Below are 17,146 nucleotides of genomic sequence, written 5' to 3'. Positions count from 1 at the left end.
CAGTATAGAGGTTTAACACAGTAGACTATTTAGCACACAGATGTAGAAGCTATGGTATGAATATGCTTGACTACAAGGTGCTGAGTTATTCTCATGCATGTGTTGCAACCCTCTGCTGCTCTCTCTCTGTCTCTCTCTCACTGCCATGCTTTTAGTGTCTTGCCTTCCCAGCACTGCTCTCTATTTCTGTTTCTTTATTTCTTCCTCCTATAGGTCTGAACTCTTCCTCCACCCTGTGCTTCTACATGAAACCAGAGCATCACTAAAGGCCTCACTGCTTTTCTTGGTCTGTCCCTAATAACCTTGGTAAACCTTGTCCTACTTTTGCCTTTGTCCTCTCCTGTTTAAAGTGATTCACCTCCCAGATTCAGCTCCTGACTCCATCCCAAATAAGTCCCAAATTAAGTCCTGGCGTCATGGTCTTGGCATATCATCACAGAACTGTAGTGGAGGGCTGAAACAAAGCAGTGACTCCTAAGAGAATAAACAGACCTGCATGAGTGCTGGAAGCCTTAAGAGGCCCAAAGTTTTCTCTTTTTTAGATTATTAGTAAACCCACCCTGCCACTGAGCACACGCCTCATCCTGAGGCAACAACAATAAAGATTGAGACCTTGGCGAAAATCCCTTAACTAGATATTGATCAGTGTGTGACAAATGGTATACTGTAAGGATACGCGTGTGCATTCACTGGCCTCACGTCTCCAAACCGAAGATTAATTTAGAATGATTTTTTTCTATGAGTTGTTACTCATAGAAATAGAGAAGCTCATTCCAGCACCACTAAGTCCATCACCCTTCGCTCTCTTTCTCTGATTTTCTGCTGCATTTTTCTGCTCTTAATCACAGCCGTGCAATTCTTATCAGCACTGGGAAATTGAAATGTCACTGCTGGGTGAAAATGTAGTTTCGTTTGAGACTGAATGACATTATGGCAGATATTTCTTTCCAATATCAGAATGTTATAGTGTGAAATTTGAGATTGATTTAGTTTATCACATATTTATCATATATGAATATATAGTGTACATAGGGATACAGTAAGACCTCTAGATTTATTGGCAACCTTTTAAAAATCTATCAGGCATGTTTTTTTTTTTTTTTTTTTGTAAAATAGCAACCATTATTTATAAGTCAATACAATTAACCAAAATAACATATTGTCAGATTAAACATTGACAGTATTTAACCAGTTAAACCCTTTACTTGACTGGAGACCCCCAGTTTTCTATACTAGGCCCACTTATTTTTCCATCTGCAGGAAAATAGCCGATCTATAAGCTCACAACACGTCACACAACGTGACGTGTTGTGAGCTTATAGTTCTGCTATTTTCGGGGGTGCCAATAATTTCCAAAACTATGTGTATGTGTTTGGTTTAATTTGACAAACATTTGAATACTGATCTGTGTTAAAATATCTGTGTTAGAAGTGCTGTGTAATGGTTTCTTTTTTCTCCTTATTACTCCCCCAACACCTGTTTTGCAGGTTCAAAGGACAAAGTAACCATCCCAACCTCGAGCTTTCCCAGACTCTCTGCATCTGACGAGCAGTCATCTCCGGCCTCACCATCCTCCGTCTCCCTCTCTGCCTCTGAGCTGTCTCCGTCCTCCCCCAACACCACTGCCCCTGATGAGTCCCTCGGTGCTGGCCAGGAGCATGCGAGCCAGGCCACCCGGGCAAGAGGACAGCACTCTCATCAGCACCATAAGCATCCCACCAGCCCCGACACCCAGGACAGAAAAGCCCTCCAGAAAAAGAGCGATTCCAGCCTGTCCCACAAAGACAAGCCTGCCAGTCCTAAGAGAGCAACTGACGGGCGGCCTGATCAGGCCGAGCGATCCCAGAGCCCCAGGAAGACAGACAGAGGCCACGGTGGATCCCTGGAGGACATGAGCAAGGAGAGGAGGTCCCACGGACAAAGAGACCACTCCTCTAGCCCCAAGAAGAGCTCCAAGAGGCAACAAGACAAGAGCCTGGATGAGCCTCAGAGCCCCCGGCGCCCAGGGGGCCAACAGCCCAGTGCCGTCCCTAGTGAAGGGAGAGACTGGAGACTGAAGGAGGATGACGCGGCCCACTGGCAGGAAAGGGGGACCCTAGAGAGAGGAGACGCAACCAGGGGAACCAATGAACGGCGCAAGAGAGACAAAGGGGCCGAACGCGAGGCGGAGCCCCAGAGACCCCAATCCCAAACTCACCAGGTGAGGGCGGGGTCCGACACGGACCACACTACCCTGAGCCGGAGGGGCAGGAGAGAGAAAGAGAAAGATGGAGAGAAGGACGGGAGGGAGGGAAAGCATGGCGGATCAAGTGAAGAGGTAAATAAAAAGGACCCCAGGGGCTCCAGCAGTAGCATCCAGGATCCAGGATGCAATGGGATCTCCAGCAGTAAGAAGGCTGCCATCACCCCGGGACCATGGAAAGTCCCCAGCTCAGCCAAAATCCAGTCCCAGGTTGAAACGGCACACGAGAGGAACTGATATGCACCCAGGATTCCTCTCATCCATCATGGAATGGAATGGAAGCCTCAAAAGCATGGACATGGAATGAATGAATTATTTTTTGAGACTTCAAGATGAATAACATCACTGTGTAACCCGGCTACATTTGCTTCGCATCGTTTATCAGTGACTTTCTTTCCACCCTCTGCCTCAGTCGGTTTGCACCGGGCTGTTTGTCGGATCCGACAAGCATATTTGTACATGCATCTGTGAGTGTGTGTGTGTGTGTGTGTGTGTGTGTGTGTGTGTCTGTCTGTTTGTCAGTCTGTTTGCATAGAGGGTGGGTTTGGGTCTGATTTTGGACAGGGCAGTGAAGTCCCTTGTCCTCATTGTGCCAATCAGAGACTCCGGCTTTAAATGAAGGTGCATGGTATCACTCTCACTGTGAGACTCTTTATAGGCCATGACACAAACATTTCTCACCATCCGTCTCTCTGCTTGCAATGAAGGATCCTGTGTTTTTGTCAGTCTGAAAGTTTAAAAGCTGTCTATATTTAGCCTGGGACCAGACGAATCTGCGAGTGCAAAAAAAAATTGCACTCTGCGATTTGGGTCTGGCACCGCTCCATAGAGAATCCACTTCCTCTCCCAGAAGACGTGGGGCACCAATCAGGGCCCAGTATTCGAATATGGGCGACTGTAATTGGTAGTTGGTTGTAGGTCTAACCAATTGCGTCGAGGGACATTGTTTTGATCCCGCCCCTTGGGAAACAAAACGTCCTCATGGAAGCACCAGACTCATATCCACGCAGTGATATAGTCTAGCTACGCCAGGCTAGTCTATATTCACACAGAAATCACCCAGCTTCTCCTCCTGTTGGGGGTGATTTCATTGTTTTGTCACTGAATGTCTGAGGAGATGAGGTTATGGTGACCACCCCCCTAAATCAGTGGTTCTCAAAGCGGGATCCGGGGACTCCCAGAGGTCCTTGAGGAGGATCCAAGGGGTCCCCAGCTAAATGAGTTAATTTTGAATTATAGAATATATTTTGGGAACATTTTAACAACTTATATGGGGGTCCCTGGCACAAAATATGTTTAGATGGGAGTCCAAAAACATTAATTTGGGGATCCCTGAACCCGAGCTGTGAACTGTGAGTGTGTGAGCGTGTTTGCACACATTTAAAGACTCTGAATCATGCTGTTCTCATCGGCTTTGCAGTGGGCGATATACTACCTTGGAGCTTTATATGCACCAATCAGCAGACCAGACACTTGTGGTTAGAGTTCTATTGTTTGTTACATACGTGTTTATAATGAAGTATAATGTAATTTATTGAAATTATATGACCAAGAAATACTTAAAGTATGCATTATCCATACCGACTCATTTTACCCTCCATGTGGTACCGAAATCAATAGAAACAGAATGTGTACATCTGCATCATCATGGACAACAATGCATTTGCCTCCTATTATACGGTATATTGCATCATCAAATGTGTATAATATTCTTAACAAGAACAAATACCCACTGCTATTTCTCAACCTAGTATACATATTAACCACACTCGCGATGTCATGCAAGTCTAGCAAATGAATGAGCCTGTTATTTTGTTGATGCATAACGTTGCTGTCAGGCATACACCTTTTATATCCACCTGTGTTTCAATGGATCCAATGTATTTACCATTTTTAAATATTTATAAAACCCACAGACAGACTTAACCACTTTCAACCATGGTGACCCTATTTTGGGCATTAGAAACTTTGCCAAATCTTTCAAATAGCATATCCACAAGCTCTCAACGCATCACAATGCGAAACATTGTGAGCTTGTAGATTGGCTATTTTCTTTTGCGCTACACTTTCATGACGAAAGAGGGCATTAATTTACAAAACAATAAACATAAAAATATGAATTGAAATATGAATTTACAGGGTTTCTGCCTGACAGCAACGATAAACTATACATTCTATTTCTATCCATGTCCACAGTTCCACAAGCCTATTCCATCCGTGTAATGTTGTCTACTGTTAGCAGCTGTGTATCTTAGGTCCTCTGGCTATATGTGTGTATGTGTACAAACTGAATGGTAGGCCTGTGTATTTTAGACATCGCTGTAGCTTTGACTGTACCTAATCTGATTTGTACAGTATATTATTATTTAACAAAGTGATCTATACATAGAGGTCTAATTTAGTTGAGTTGGATTATATAATCTGATTGTATTAAATTAGATCTTTGCCTTGAATTTATTAAAAAGAAAAAAAACATATTTGTATTTTATATGAAGTTAAAGTTTTGGCACAATTTATTTTTTTCTTTCCCTCATACTAATATCCAAATCTATTTTGGTCAGAGTTGCTATTTAATCCATGAATACATTTGTGTTGTTTGCCTTTGTTAACCATCACTAAGACATGTCTGTCACACTTTTAATAATGTAAATAAATCCACTTTTCCAAAGAGTCCTGGCTAGGTTTTCACATGGATAGGGAAATGAATATGGTCACCTCTGGCGGTTCCTACAGTGCATTGGACATGACAGAAGCCATTAAAAAAAAATCGTTTTCCTAATTGTAAAGATACTGTAGGTGGTCCTAAATTTATTGAGTTTTAGCAATATTTTATTAATAAATAAATTAAAACATGAAATATATTCTAGGATAGATTCAATCAAAAACTGATGTTCAGGCAAAGTTCAGCAGTTCTGAAAATTTGTAGGGGACTTTCTCAGGAGCGAGTGCAACCGGCAGGAGCGCAAGTTAACACTTTACACCTGTCCCACCCATGCACCACCCATCATCATCATCATCATCACCACCACGACCACCACTATCATCACATCTGTTGTCTCTCTCTGTTACTGTGGAGTACAGAGACACCTAGTGGTTCATATACTGCATGTCTGCTCACTTGAGAGCTTGACTAAGTTGTGGAAATCACTGCTGTACTTGTTACTGGCAACCCATAAGCATAAATGTGTAAATTGCGTTAACCGTTACAACCCTGCCTATGTTAGGATGGATGGGCGGACGGACGCATATATCTGTCTCAGTCTGAAAGACCTCATACTAATTTACTGTTTATCTTAATGTTTATGTGATAGGCTACTGTATTATTTACTGTTCCTGCCATCATATTGTCTCTGTGATACTGTGGCCTTGCATTGCTTCTACATAAAAACGCCTATTGATTTTGACATTATTGTAGTTGTAAATGTTTATAAATTGTACAGCAAATGTATAAATATTTGCCTTCATTCAGAAAAGAAAATATATAAATCCTCTGTAAATCGTTTCATTATTTTTTTAAGTATACAAGGAAAATGATATAACTGCGGTGAAAGGAAATAATCTGGTCATGGCATTCTGTTCATGCACTGATAAATAAACGTTTACTGAATAAACTGCCCCTGTACTATTTCATTGTATTTGTTCATTTTTGTGCGTTAATTTCAAATAGTTATAGGATAATAGTCAGCAAATACATCTTTATTTGGAGATTTTTTAAAACCCATATGGGGTTTAAGTGGTTTATTCATTATTATTATTTATGTGACAATATTAACAAAAAATGTAATATTGTACTGCCTAAAATCCAGCTACATGTGACCAAAGCAGCTGCAAATGCTGCTGAACAACATGGATGTGGTCAGAGAGTTAAAAATAAGTGATGTGGTGTCACTATGTGCGTAACAGCCGTTCATTTTATTAACCATGACGTCAGTCAGCTGTACAAGAGCTGGATGCGTGCAAGACCGCACGCGCTCACTAACATGAACTCCAACTCCCAGGTACATACCGGGTACATACCACCGTGGGTCCCTGTTGTGCACATGCGCATACACAAACAAGGACGTGCTAAAACTACAAATAAAACGCAACAAGACTACAATCGCTCACCGACTTGCGCAGTAGGGAATCTAGAGGCGTTTTAGAGCCAGACCTTTAAATGTAGTAGCCTACGTGCAAAGATGGCAGCTCAAGTCGACTTGGTCCATGGTGCGAAAGTACAAGTGAATATAGGGGACAGTCTGGACACATTCATCAAAGAGAAGAAAAAGAAGAAGAGGAGGGACCTGTCACCGCACGCTGACAAGCGTTCGGATAAAGACGCAAAGAAGCTGAAGCTCCATCTCCCCCACCTCCACCATCACCACCATCATCACCATCACCAACAACATGCTCAGCAGCGGACGCACCAGCCGCATCAACAACAGCCGCAAAACCCCCAGCCTCGTAACGGCTCTGAAAGACCACCTGACATGCCTCAGCATGATAAGCACCACCACAGCCAGCACCACCGTCACACGGTCACTCACACCAACGGCACAAAGAAGGACCTGCAGCCCGCCTCGGCTCCTCATCCTCCTCAGAGGAAGGTACCAGTCGTCCAGAAGAAGAGAGCGGTGCCCCCTCCCGCCGCCGCACCTGCCCTCTTCACTTTCACGCCTCTCAAGGTGGTCAAGGCCAAGGCACAGGATTACAAAGAAAAGCATAGAGATACAGATCTCAGACTCAAGCCAAAGAAGGAAAATACAGAGGCAAATGTGAAACGTGTGGAACTGAAGAAAAAGAAGGGTGAGATATTCTTACTTGCTATTATACAGACAGCTTTATTACATTATGGGAGACTGGCAGGTCAATTGCATTTAGAGCGATCAAAGCAAGTCCTGCTAATGCATTTATATTATGTTGTCAGACTTGGTTATTGATTATCAATAGACAATATTGTACACTATTTTTGTTTTTCCCTGTTCTTGCATAGAACATATTACGATGGGACAGTGACTTGGGGTGCCTGTTGCAGTTTCCTTGCCTCTCTCCAACTCAAAACCCTTTTCTCTGTTTTAACCTGTTCCTACGCAGAGCCCAGGCCCCATGACGAAAATGTGAAATCCCTCACCCTGGAGGAATACCTCCTGAAGAAGAAAAAGAAGAAGAAGAGGCATCGTGAGGATGAACACAGCGGCAAGAAGGTCCGGCGCGTGCACCACAAGGAAGTGCAAACTGTGTGCGCAGGTCCGAGAGCAGATCGTGCCCATGCAATTCGCCCTGACCCCACTAGGTCAGGTGGCATGAAACAGGAGGGCCGACTTGGCACAGGCACTGTGGACCGCCACTCCTACCTCCACACGCCCAAAGTGGGACACACCCTATTCCTCTCCCACCAGGACCACAACATCCGCAGCTCCTGCCTACAGACGGGCACCTGGCACGGGCGCTTCATCCATGAGGAGAGGCAGGCCAATGGCGGGGCATTGGTTTTACATGCTTATTCTGACAAGTTAGCCTGCCTGAGGTCTACGGACTTGGAGTGCTTTGCCCGGCAATTCCTGGAGCTGGCTTTCGCAGAGAAACCCAGAGGTGCAGCCCGCTATGCCCTGGCAGTGGTGCACGGAGCAGCCTCCTACCTGCCAGACTTCCTGGACTACTTTGCCTTCAACTTCCCCAACACGCCAGTCAAAATGGAGATCCTGGGCAAGAAGGATATTGACACCACCACTATTGCGAATTTCCACTCTCAGGTATGGTATGTGAAGGAAGTCATCATGTCAGGCATGCCTAATAGACCACAGCACAGCTTGATGTCAGGGACTGCAATGAGATGCTTGAGTAGTCGGACCGGAGTAAAATCCCCCAAGATCAGGTTCATATAGAGCGCCATTCCGTTGTCATTTAACCGGCAGAATTATGTATTTTGTTTTGGGCCTCATACACCAACCATTCTTAAGACATTTCTCACTTACACAGTTTTCACAAAGAGTCTGACATTCACCACTGTTTTCTTGCTCCGATTTGTTCTTAGGTAAGAACAAAATCTACACACACACACAAGAGCACACGTACGCACATTTTAGTGCTGACATGTTTGCATAAAATAATTGGATCTTACATTTTATTTCTACAGTTGTATGATATAGTTAGTATTTAAATTATAATAATATTTGGTATAATTTATAAATATATATATATTATAATTGTTATCATTAGTGTCCTCATAAGGCCTGAACATTTAAATCCAACTTTTGAAGTTATGAGGAAGAACACAGTTACGAACAATTCTGCAAGAACATGAATCTGACTAGATTCTTACGAATTTTCTTACAAAGAATTTTAAGAAGAAACTTAAGGGCCTGGACCGCTGGCGTAGCGGTCCAGGCACCTAGGCTCCAAAGTAGCCTGACAGCGCGTCTCGGTTTCGAGTCCCGATCCTGACGACCTTTGCTGCATGTCACTCCCCATCTCAATAAAGGTATAAAAAGCCAACAAAAATCTTTTAAAAATAATAACAAATAAACTAAGGAAGGATATTGGTGAATGAGGCCCAATGAGCGTACCCAAGGATAAGCAGTTAAACACCTTCTTTGGTATTTAACTACTCTTGGATAGCTGACAACAGAAAGACGGGGAATATAACAGAGGCAAGACCTCTAGCAGGGAATCAAACCTGTGCAGGAGTTATTACAAAATATTAGACAGGGCAAGGTTATGGTGCTGTGAAATGTAAGCCTGGTATTCATGGTCTGTTGATGATGGTCTATGTTGGGACCTGTGAGGAGTGGTGGTGAATATTCTACTAAAGCAGGTTGCAGCCAATAGCAGTCGTTTCCGGTTTCTTTTCGGGACCGGAAGTTCAAAGATGGCGGATTTTAATTCGGAGGTTGTCCTGAACCGCCGATCTGACCGATATACCCATACAGTATATGGGCATATGGAGGTTAACCTCTATGACATCGCTTCAGTGATCTTATGGTTAGAGTGTCCGCTCTGAGATTGGGAGGCCGGGGTTTGATTACCTAGCCGTGTCATACCAATGACTATAAAAATGGGACTCAATGCCTCCCTGCGTGGCACTCGGTATCAAGGGTTGGATTGGGGTCAAGTCCCTGTGAAATACTAGCGTTATGTCCAGGGCGTGTATTTGTACATCGAGACGCCTCAACCTACAGAAACAGGAGATAGGCTCCAGCCCTATAAAAGGGACACAGACAGATACAATGGGCACTCTGACAATGTGACAATGTGTACAACGGGTATTGCATAACCCGGTGGGGCATGCCATGCATTCCCAACTTGTATCGTTCCAGAGCAGGCCGGTGCCCAGCGGTCAACCTGTCTAGTAGTATACATTAAGCATCTCCCATTTACACAAAATGTGCTGCTGTGCATATTCATGCTCCCAAGAAGACGTATCCTGTACTGATTTAGGTGAACCTCTGACTTTCCTGTAGCGCTAGCCTCCCAGTAGTCTATTGACTCAGACTAAGGTCAAAGTACATCAATGTTTTTGTCTGTTTACTGTTAAAGCCTTATGCTGTGCAGGTGCCAAGTTCTCCCTGGTCACCTACAGCTGTAATGGAGTCACTTTTGGCAGAGGGAGAGAGGATCGAGATGTCGTTGATGTTCTCTTTAATTATTTTGCCTTGCTGACTGGACTCTGTGGCTTCATTACCAGGGTTATTATAGTTTTGAATTTTTCATTAGTTTTGACATTTTATTTCATTTTGACTTTGACGTTTTCAATTTCAGTTAGTTTTGATTAGTTTTCAAAGCGGCTTTGCTAGCTTGATTTATTGTTTATTTTAACGGCTTTGTTTTAGTGTTTTAGTTAGGGTTAGGGTTAGGGTTAGGGTTGTTTTCCAGCGTTCTGAAGGGGCGGGGGCAATGAATAAAGGTTGGGAACCACTGAGGTAGAGGACTAATAGACCAATTTCACAAATAGCATAAGCCAGAAATGGGGACAGCTGGGCATGAAGTTTAACACTGTTGTTCTCAAAGTGGGGTCTGGGGACCCCCAGCGGTCCTTGAGGGAGTTCCAGGGGGTCCCCAGCTAAATTAGTTAATCTAGCATCAAAATCAGTTTAACCACTTTAACCCTATATAAATCAGCTATTTGAAAATAGCCAATCTGCAAGCGACACATTGTGAGCTTTTACATCTGATATTCTTTTTATTATGAAAAAAATTGACAAAAATGTAAAAAGTTGTAATATTTGAAAACAATTTTAACAACACAAATCTTGTATGGGGGTCCCTGGCACAAAATATTTTCAGATGGGGGTCCGTGGCCAAATACATATTAGTTTGGAGGTCCTTGACATTAAAAAGTTTGAGAAACACTGGCTCAGCAGAAGTAGCCATAAAACACAGAGGCCTCTGGAAGCTGACTTCTTTCCTCTGTGGGCAGGTGAGCCGTACCTACTGTTCAGGGACATACCGGGCTGGACCCATGAGGCAGATCAGCCTGGTCGGTGCTTTGGCGGAGGAGGTGGGCGACTTTTTCCCAGAGTTCCTGGACATGCTGGAGGAGTCACCTTTTCTCAAGGTCAGGCTTTTTATCATGTCTCTATTGATTGATGGTCTGCTGGCAGTATCAGGAAGGAGGGCTCTACTGTAAATATCAGATATGCTACAAGTGTTGGCCACCAGGGGGCGCTGGGGTTGCAATGACAAAGGAGAGGGGAAAATGTGTGTTTGTGTATATAATATAATTATATATTTTCAAATCATGAGATTATAATTATACCCATGCTTGTCGATTGGTTATTTTCTTTTCTTTTTTTGTTCTTTTTCTTTTCGTCATTTTGCATCAACAGGGGGTCAGCCTAGCCAGAGATAGTTGTGGCCAATGATATACCAAAATCTCACAGCAGTTTGTGGATATCGGTTTGTGTGTGTGTGTGTGTGTGTGTGTGTGTGTGTGTGTGTGTGTGTGTGTGTGTGTGTGTGTGTGTGTGTGTGTGTGTGTGTGTGTGTGTGTGTGTGTGTGTGTGTGTGTGTGTGTGCTCTCAGAATACTCTTCCATGGGGAAGTATGTCAAGCCTAAAGCTGGACTGTCGCTCTCAAAGTGATGATGGACCCATCATGTGGGTCCGGCCGGGGGAGCAAATGATACCCACTGCAGACACTGCGCCCAAGTCTCCCTTCAAACGACGCAGGTACAGCCCGAATATGCATGTTTTTTTTTCGTTTTCCATTTGCCTCAAGTCTGATCTGTCAGTGTCAGTTCTACCATAGACCAGAGTCACGGTAGGCCTACTAGATAGACACGTTTAGCCTACTTCTCTTTCAGTTAGGAAGCATAATTAAAGGCCTTTCCCTTTGTCTCCTCTCTTTTCAACTAAGGTCCATGAACGAGATCAAAAATCTCCACTACCTGCCGAGGGCCAGTGAACCCAGAGAGGTTCTCTTTGAGGACCGGACCAAGGCCCACGCCGACCACGTAGGTCAAAGCTTCGACTGGCAGAGCACCGCTGCTGTAGGCGTACTAAAAGCGGTGCAGTTTGGAGAACGCCTGTGAGTCTTGAAGCATACATTTTAAAAAAAGTCACTCTTGGGATTCCCAGTGACAGTGGTGAGGATTGATTTGAGTGATGTGCGAGTTACGTGACTTTTCTTCTTTTTCCCCCGACAGGAGCGACCGACCACGGATAACCAAAGACGTAGTGTGTTTCCATGCTGAAGACTTCAATGATGTAGTACAGAGGTTACAGCTGGATATCTATGAGCCCCCAGTGTCTCAGGTAACAGCCAGAAATTAGATACTGTACTTTAACCCTTTCAATCCTGCATTTTAGATTTTAGCTATATATTATATATCCCTGGAACAAAATATTTAGAGATGGGAGTCGGCGGCCAAATACATTTTGGCCGCCGTTCCTTGACAGTTTGGTTACACGTCTTTCTGAAAACTGTTTGGATTTAGAAGACATTTTTTTTATCGGCCTTAGGTCTTAATGGGTTAAGGCCCTGACACACCAAGTCAACGTCTGCTGAAAAGCTGTCCTTGAGCACTAGTATGTGGCCAACAATCGCCCGTAGTTTTTGCAGTGTGTTCCGTGCTGCTGGTGATAGTGTTGAATCGGTGGTGGAGCTCGTCGGTGAGGAGAGAGCTCTCTGTTTGGTGGTTCAGCGTTAGCAAATCAGAGTATGGGAAGAGAAATGGAAGAAGGCAGTAAGCCAACGACAGATAAAAAGAGAGCACAGAGACACAATATTGTTTCAAATATGTTTATTGAGCAATCTTTTGTTACTCTACTTTTTTAGCTAAATGGGTAGAGAGCCCGCCTGGGAAGCAAAAGGTAATTCAATTTGTTTTCCGAAATATAAAGAGGCCATAAATAAGATTCAGAGAGGATTGATGCTCAGTTTGTTTGGTTTTATCTTCCCAATTGTTTTCCCATGATGCTCAAACTTCTGTTTTTCTTTTTGGATTATGAATGCAGGCTATACTGCCATCTCATTGGTATGGAATTATTTCCTCTGATGCAGGCTCAGAACATACTGTACGTGCAAGTTCATCAGACTTCAGCTGACCGCCAGCTGATGTCTTTGCAGTGTGTTCTAGCAGATATTTTACCAAAGACATGAGGCGAATTATTAATAATTTGTAATATTAATTACAAATTAATCTGATCAGTTGCTGTTTGTCACTGCTAGGTCTCGCAAGTCAGCTTGGTGTATCAGGGCAGCAGGAGCTCTATTGGAACTCAGATGGTATAATTATTACTACAGCTGGCATATAATTATACATCAGGAAACACCTAAAAACATCATATTGTAAATATAATACTGGGCAGTTCCTTGAAAGCAAAAACAGTGAATATTGAATTATGCTATAAAAGTGCATGAAATATCAGAAAGCCACTGAGAAGCCTGGAACACAGAAGACTGTAGTATGTAATGTAGTAGTATCAGCATCATACCAGTCTTTACCGGGACCTGATGTGTTTGTACAGAAAAGCTTCTCTTTTTCAACCAAATAAAGTATGACCAATTAATGGCATATAATTATGCCATTTTGCCATTAATTACAAATTCTGTTTCAATTCTTACTTATGACTTGCTCTCTGCTGTGAATAACTCAGGTATATCAATGTACGCGGATGATTCCACTGTAAGAAAGCTCATGCCATGAATTAAATCAAGTTTTGTATAGTGAGTTGAAAATAATACATGATTGGATCAAGACAAACTAATTTAAGAGTATTGTCTTGTGTCATGACACAAATTGTCATCATTGTGTGGATCCCAGTAAGACTAGCTGATCGCCATGGCATCAGCTAATGGGGATCCTTTTCAAATTAATACAAATCTCCTCACAGTGCGTTCAGTGGGTAGACGACGCCAAACTCAACCAGCTGAGGAGGGAGGGCATCCGCTACGTCCGTGTTCAGCTCTGCGACGATGACATCTACTTCATCCCCAGGAACGTTATCCACCAGTTCAAGACCGTGTCCGCTGTCTGTAGCCTGGCCTGGCATATCCGCCTCAAACAGTATCACCCAGAGGAGAAGGAGGAAGAACCGAGGCCTGATGACCTTGACCCTATCTCGGGCCGAGTCTCGTCCAGGCGCGACCCCACCGTAGCGCCTTGTGCGCACCCGCAGGCAGGTAACATCAGAGGAGGCGTGGCTGAGACAGAGGATCCGGTGTTCCAGAGGCCAGCGACTCCTCCCCGGGAGCCTCAGCCCGCAACTCCTCAGCCCTCCATGTCTGCTCACTTGGGCCCACCTTATCAGGAGCTTCAGTCTCCTTTAACACCAGCCCAGTCTGCATGCATAGCTCCAACTCTCGAGCATAGCCTTCCACAAGGCCTCATTCATCCTGGACCCCACCTTCCCTCCATTCACCGTCATGTATAATGCTCATCATGGTGTACAGATTTACATGAACCTTCTGCACCCTCTCTCTCTTTGTGTATATCTATTTATCTTTCTCCTTGACACTCCTGCCATGGTAGGAGCTTATTTAAGAAGGTATATTAGACTGGCGTAAGACTGCAGATATCTCTGTGTCAAACTGGAAGAACCATTTAACTTCCTCTTATAAATTATTATTCAGACTGGGACAAACAAATCCGCAGATAGTTATTTTCCCCTCAGCCAAAGTGTATAATTTCAATGGACTATATTATTATTTTATATTTGGTAGCACCTAGACTGGAATTCTCGACTGTCTTTTGGTGTCAAAGCTAATTGTGTTGACTAACTCAACTTGTAAATCTTGTAAAGTACTTGTTTATTTGTATAGATGCAACCCCACATGTTAAATAGACAAGATTTTTATTTATATTCTAAGCTCAGCAACCTTTATGAAGTTCTTTCAAGGAGGACAGAATCCAGGTGTCCTTGCTGGCTAGTTAGTTCCCACTTAACGTGGATTGTGGGGGATTGTTTACATGTTTGATAAATCAGCCAAATCTTTGAGCTAATGCATGTACATTCTCATTAGTTGATGAATGATAAGGGGTGACAACCAGTCTAACCCTACTGTAAATACAATATACACATTTTCATAGATGATGATATTGATTGAATATAAAAGGCAATGTGGTCTTTATTTCACCACACTCCAAATCCCATACTGTATGTAACCGGCAGACTTGGACTTCTTGAATTTTAAAGAATTTACAGAAAAGCTCATTGTTCCTTTGCGAAGCTCTTTGCATTTTAAGATGAAACTTCCCACAGTTCTCCAATTATGCTATGAGCACTTATATATGTTATGGATATATTTTGCTTTTTGCAGCTTGCTTGTTACTCTTATTTAAATGTCATTTTCTACATTGTCCATTTTCTTACTGTCATTGCTGCTTTTGATATTCTATTTATTTTCTTGAGCTAAACATTTGAAAACAGGTTTATAACCGCTTATGGCTATTTCCATTTGAGGGTTGGACTGAATCACAGGAGCACTTCTAACATGATGAAGGAATTCACAGCTGTGACATTGCACTTTGCAATAATTGCCTGCGTTTATCTCTCTTTGTGACAGATACAGAATATGTCCTTACAACGTTGGAATGTAAATATTGTTATTGTTATACTGTAGCTGTGAAAGTAAGTGATATTGTTTTGTTAAAATAAGTATTAAATAGCTCTATATTTCCATAGTAATGATTGCTATAGAGTCCAGTAACAGGTCTCCCTGTCTCTCCAGGTCTTCAGTGAACAGAAAATGCATTTTCAGGTCAGGGTACCAATTATCCTATCAGGAGAGGGAACTCATACAGGATAAAGGGTTAGCAAATTAAATTGGAAGTGATGAAACGGAAACATTAGCAGTCACATTTGGAACTCGCACACTATAAAATTTAAGCTGACAAATGGGTTCTGTCTCCTGAATGGATGAAATTGGTGTCCCACCTGAAAATATATTGTCTGTTAAAAGAACTGAAGACAGGGACACCCCTGTTACTGAGCAAATACTCTATAGCAATATAGAGTATAATAAATAATAGAGCTTTAACTTTGTAACACAAAACTTTGTTCTTACCAAAAGATATCACTTACAGCACCTTCAAGTCATACTTATTTTGACAAAAATGTATTCCCATTTTGTATTCAAATCAGTGCCACTAGGTTTAAGAACGAAGGCACTATAATAGAAAAGATTGCTACTGCTCTAATCACTTTTCTTTGCATAACTGTGAGGTGGGACATCTGGTGTACTCATGGTGTGGAGGCCCGCTGAAGCTTTAGATGGTTCCTTCCACTGTTCAACAAACGTAAGTGAATAACTTAACAGATGTTTATAATGGTGACACTATCTGTTCCAATGGATGATATTAGTTTGACCACAGTCGCCTGGGCGAAATTCTGTTTAGAATGTCACATTTCTTTTTCACATAAGCTCTCATAGGGGCCTTGATTTCCATTCTGTAGTCTTCTGATGCCCAAAGAGGGACGTAGCCATGTGACATTGCCTTTGCCCCACAATTGAATGTGTCTTAGTGCCTTGTATACAGTTGGGCTTATTCACAGTGGGGTTTATGTGTTGTCAGTGGGATGTCACCATGGGTTTTGGTTGAGTGACGATGATAAAGTCTCATCACACTTTGGGATTTTTACTTACGGTATATGCTTCAACTGGAAGTCGAGAATTATCTGTGAAAACGTTTGCCTTTCACAAATACGTATGATTCTTTCCGGGAAATGGAAGCTTTTTCATCCATTTGTTAGACAGATAATTGTCATAAGATCTTGTTAACTTTTTGAATTTGTCTAAAAATAAATGGGCAGCTACAGTCCTGTCAAATCTGCCCTTGGTCACATTATGTTGTGGTGTACTGTACATTGCCTTTCCATCAGGGCATGCTCTGTGTTGTAGAACCAATAATTGCTGTTGTTGATGTTTGTACTGAGACATTTTTAATACGTTTTAATAACAGTAAAATAATAATTGGATTGTTTGAGCGGTCAGACAGCCAGGCGATACGTTTTAATGAATTTTGTTTCAAGTGTGATTCAGTCTTGTCACGTAGAGAAAAACAAAATATAGGAATGCATAGACTTTCTGTATTTTTTTAAATAAATACTTTTTGTGTGTATCCAGTGTTTTATACATTATTCTGTGACATCATTCACTTTATTTTGGACATTCATCTTCTAAACTTTGTACTTGCAAGTTATAGAACAGAAACAATGAAAGGCACGCACGGTCCATCTACTGAATGTTATTTCCGGAAACCCCAATTACTGTAGACATAAATAAAAAGCAGCATCAGTTTGGTTGTTCCATGCCATTAGAACAAATGCATACACACAACACATTATACTCCAGTTTGCACAGCCATCTCTTAGGTAAGTTTGATAATATGACCTTTGGTCATTAACGAGAAGTGTAAAACAAAAAGTGTTTATACCTTGTGCCAAAAATTGCAGTTCTACAAGCTCACAGTGTCACATCTGTGAC

General features: G+C 42.5%; 2 protein-coding genes across 2 annotated transcripts in view; both read left to right on the top strand.

Moving 5' to 3' along the window:
• magi3a (membrane associated guanylate kinase, WW and PDZ domain containing 3a) overlaps positions 1-3,970 on the top strand; it is a 139,930-nt gene extending 135,960 nt beyond the window's left edge. Inside the window, exon 21 of the mRNA XM_084069316.1 lies at positions 1,488-3,970. Within this exon, the coding sequence (XP_083925442.1) occupies positions 1,488-2,479 (992 nt within the window). The 3' untranslated portion in view covers positions 2,480-3,970. The remainder of the gene's footprint in view (positions 1-1,487) is intronic.
• Positions 3,971-6,420: 2,450 nt separating this feature from the next.
• Positions 6,421-16,523, top strand: rsbn1 (round spermatid basic protein 1; the record flags this gene model as incomplete). Its single annotated transcript, XM_084070322.1, has 7 exons — positions 6,421-7,027; positions 7,316-7,974; positions 10,638-10,775; positions 11,243-11,388; positions 11,576-11,746; positions 11,865-11,973; positions 13,555-16,523. 7 exons carry the CDS (start codon positions 6,421-6,423, stop codon positions 14,092-14,094), a joined length of 2,370 nt encoding a protein of 789 aa, XP_083926448.1. The 3' UTR covers positions 14,095-16,523.
• Positions 16,524-17,146: the final 623 nt, after the last annotated feature.

The sequence above is a fragment of the Gymnoscopelus microlampas genome (assembly GCF_963454915.1).
Source record: "Gymnoscopelus microlampas genome assembly, chromosome: 10".
Taxonomy (NCBI): Eukaryota; Metazoa; Chordata; class Actinopteri; order Myctophiformes; family Myctophidae; genus Gymnoscopelus; species Gymnoscopelus microlampas.
The sequence above is the reverse complement of the archived record's forward strand: the minus strand, read 5'-3'. Positions and strand labels throughout refer to the sequence as shown.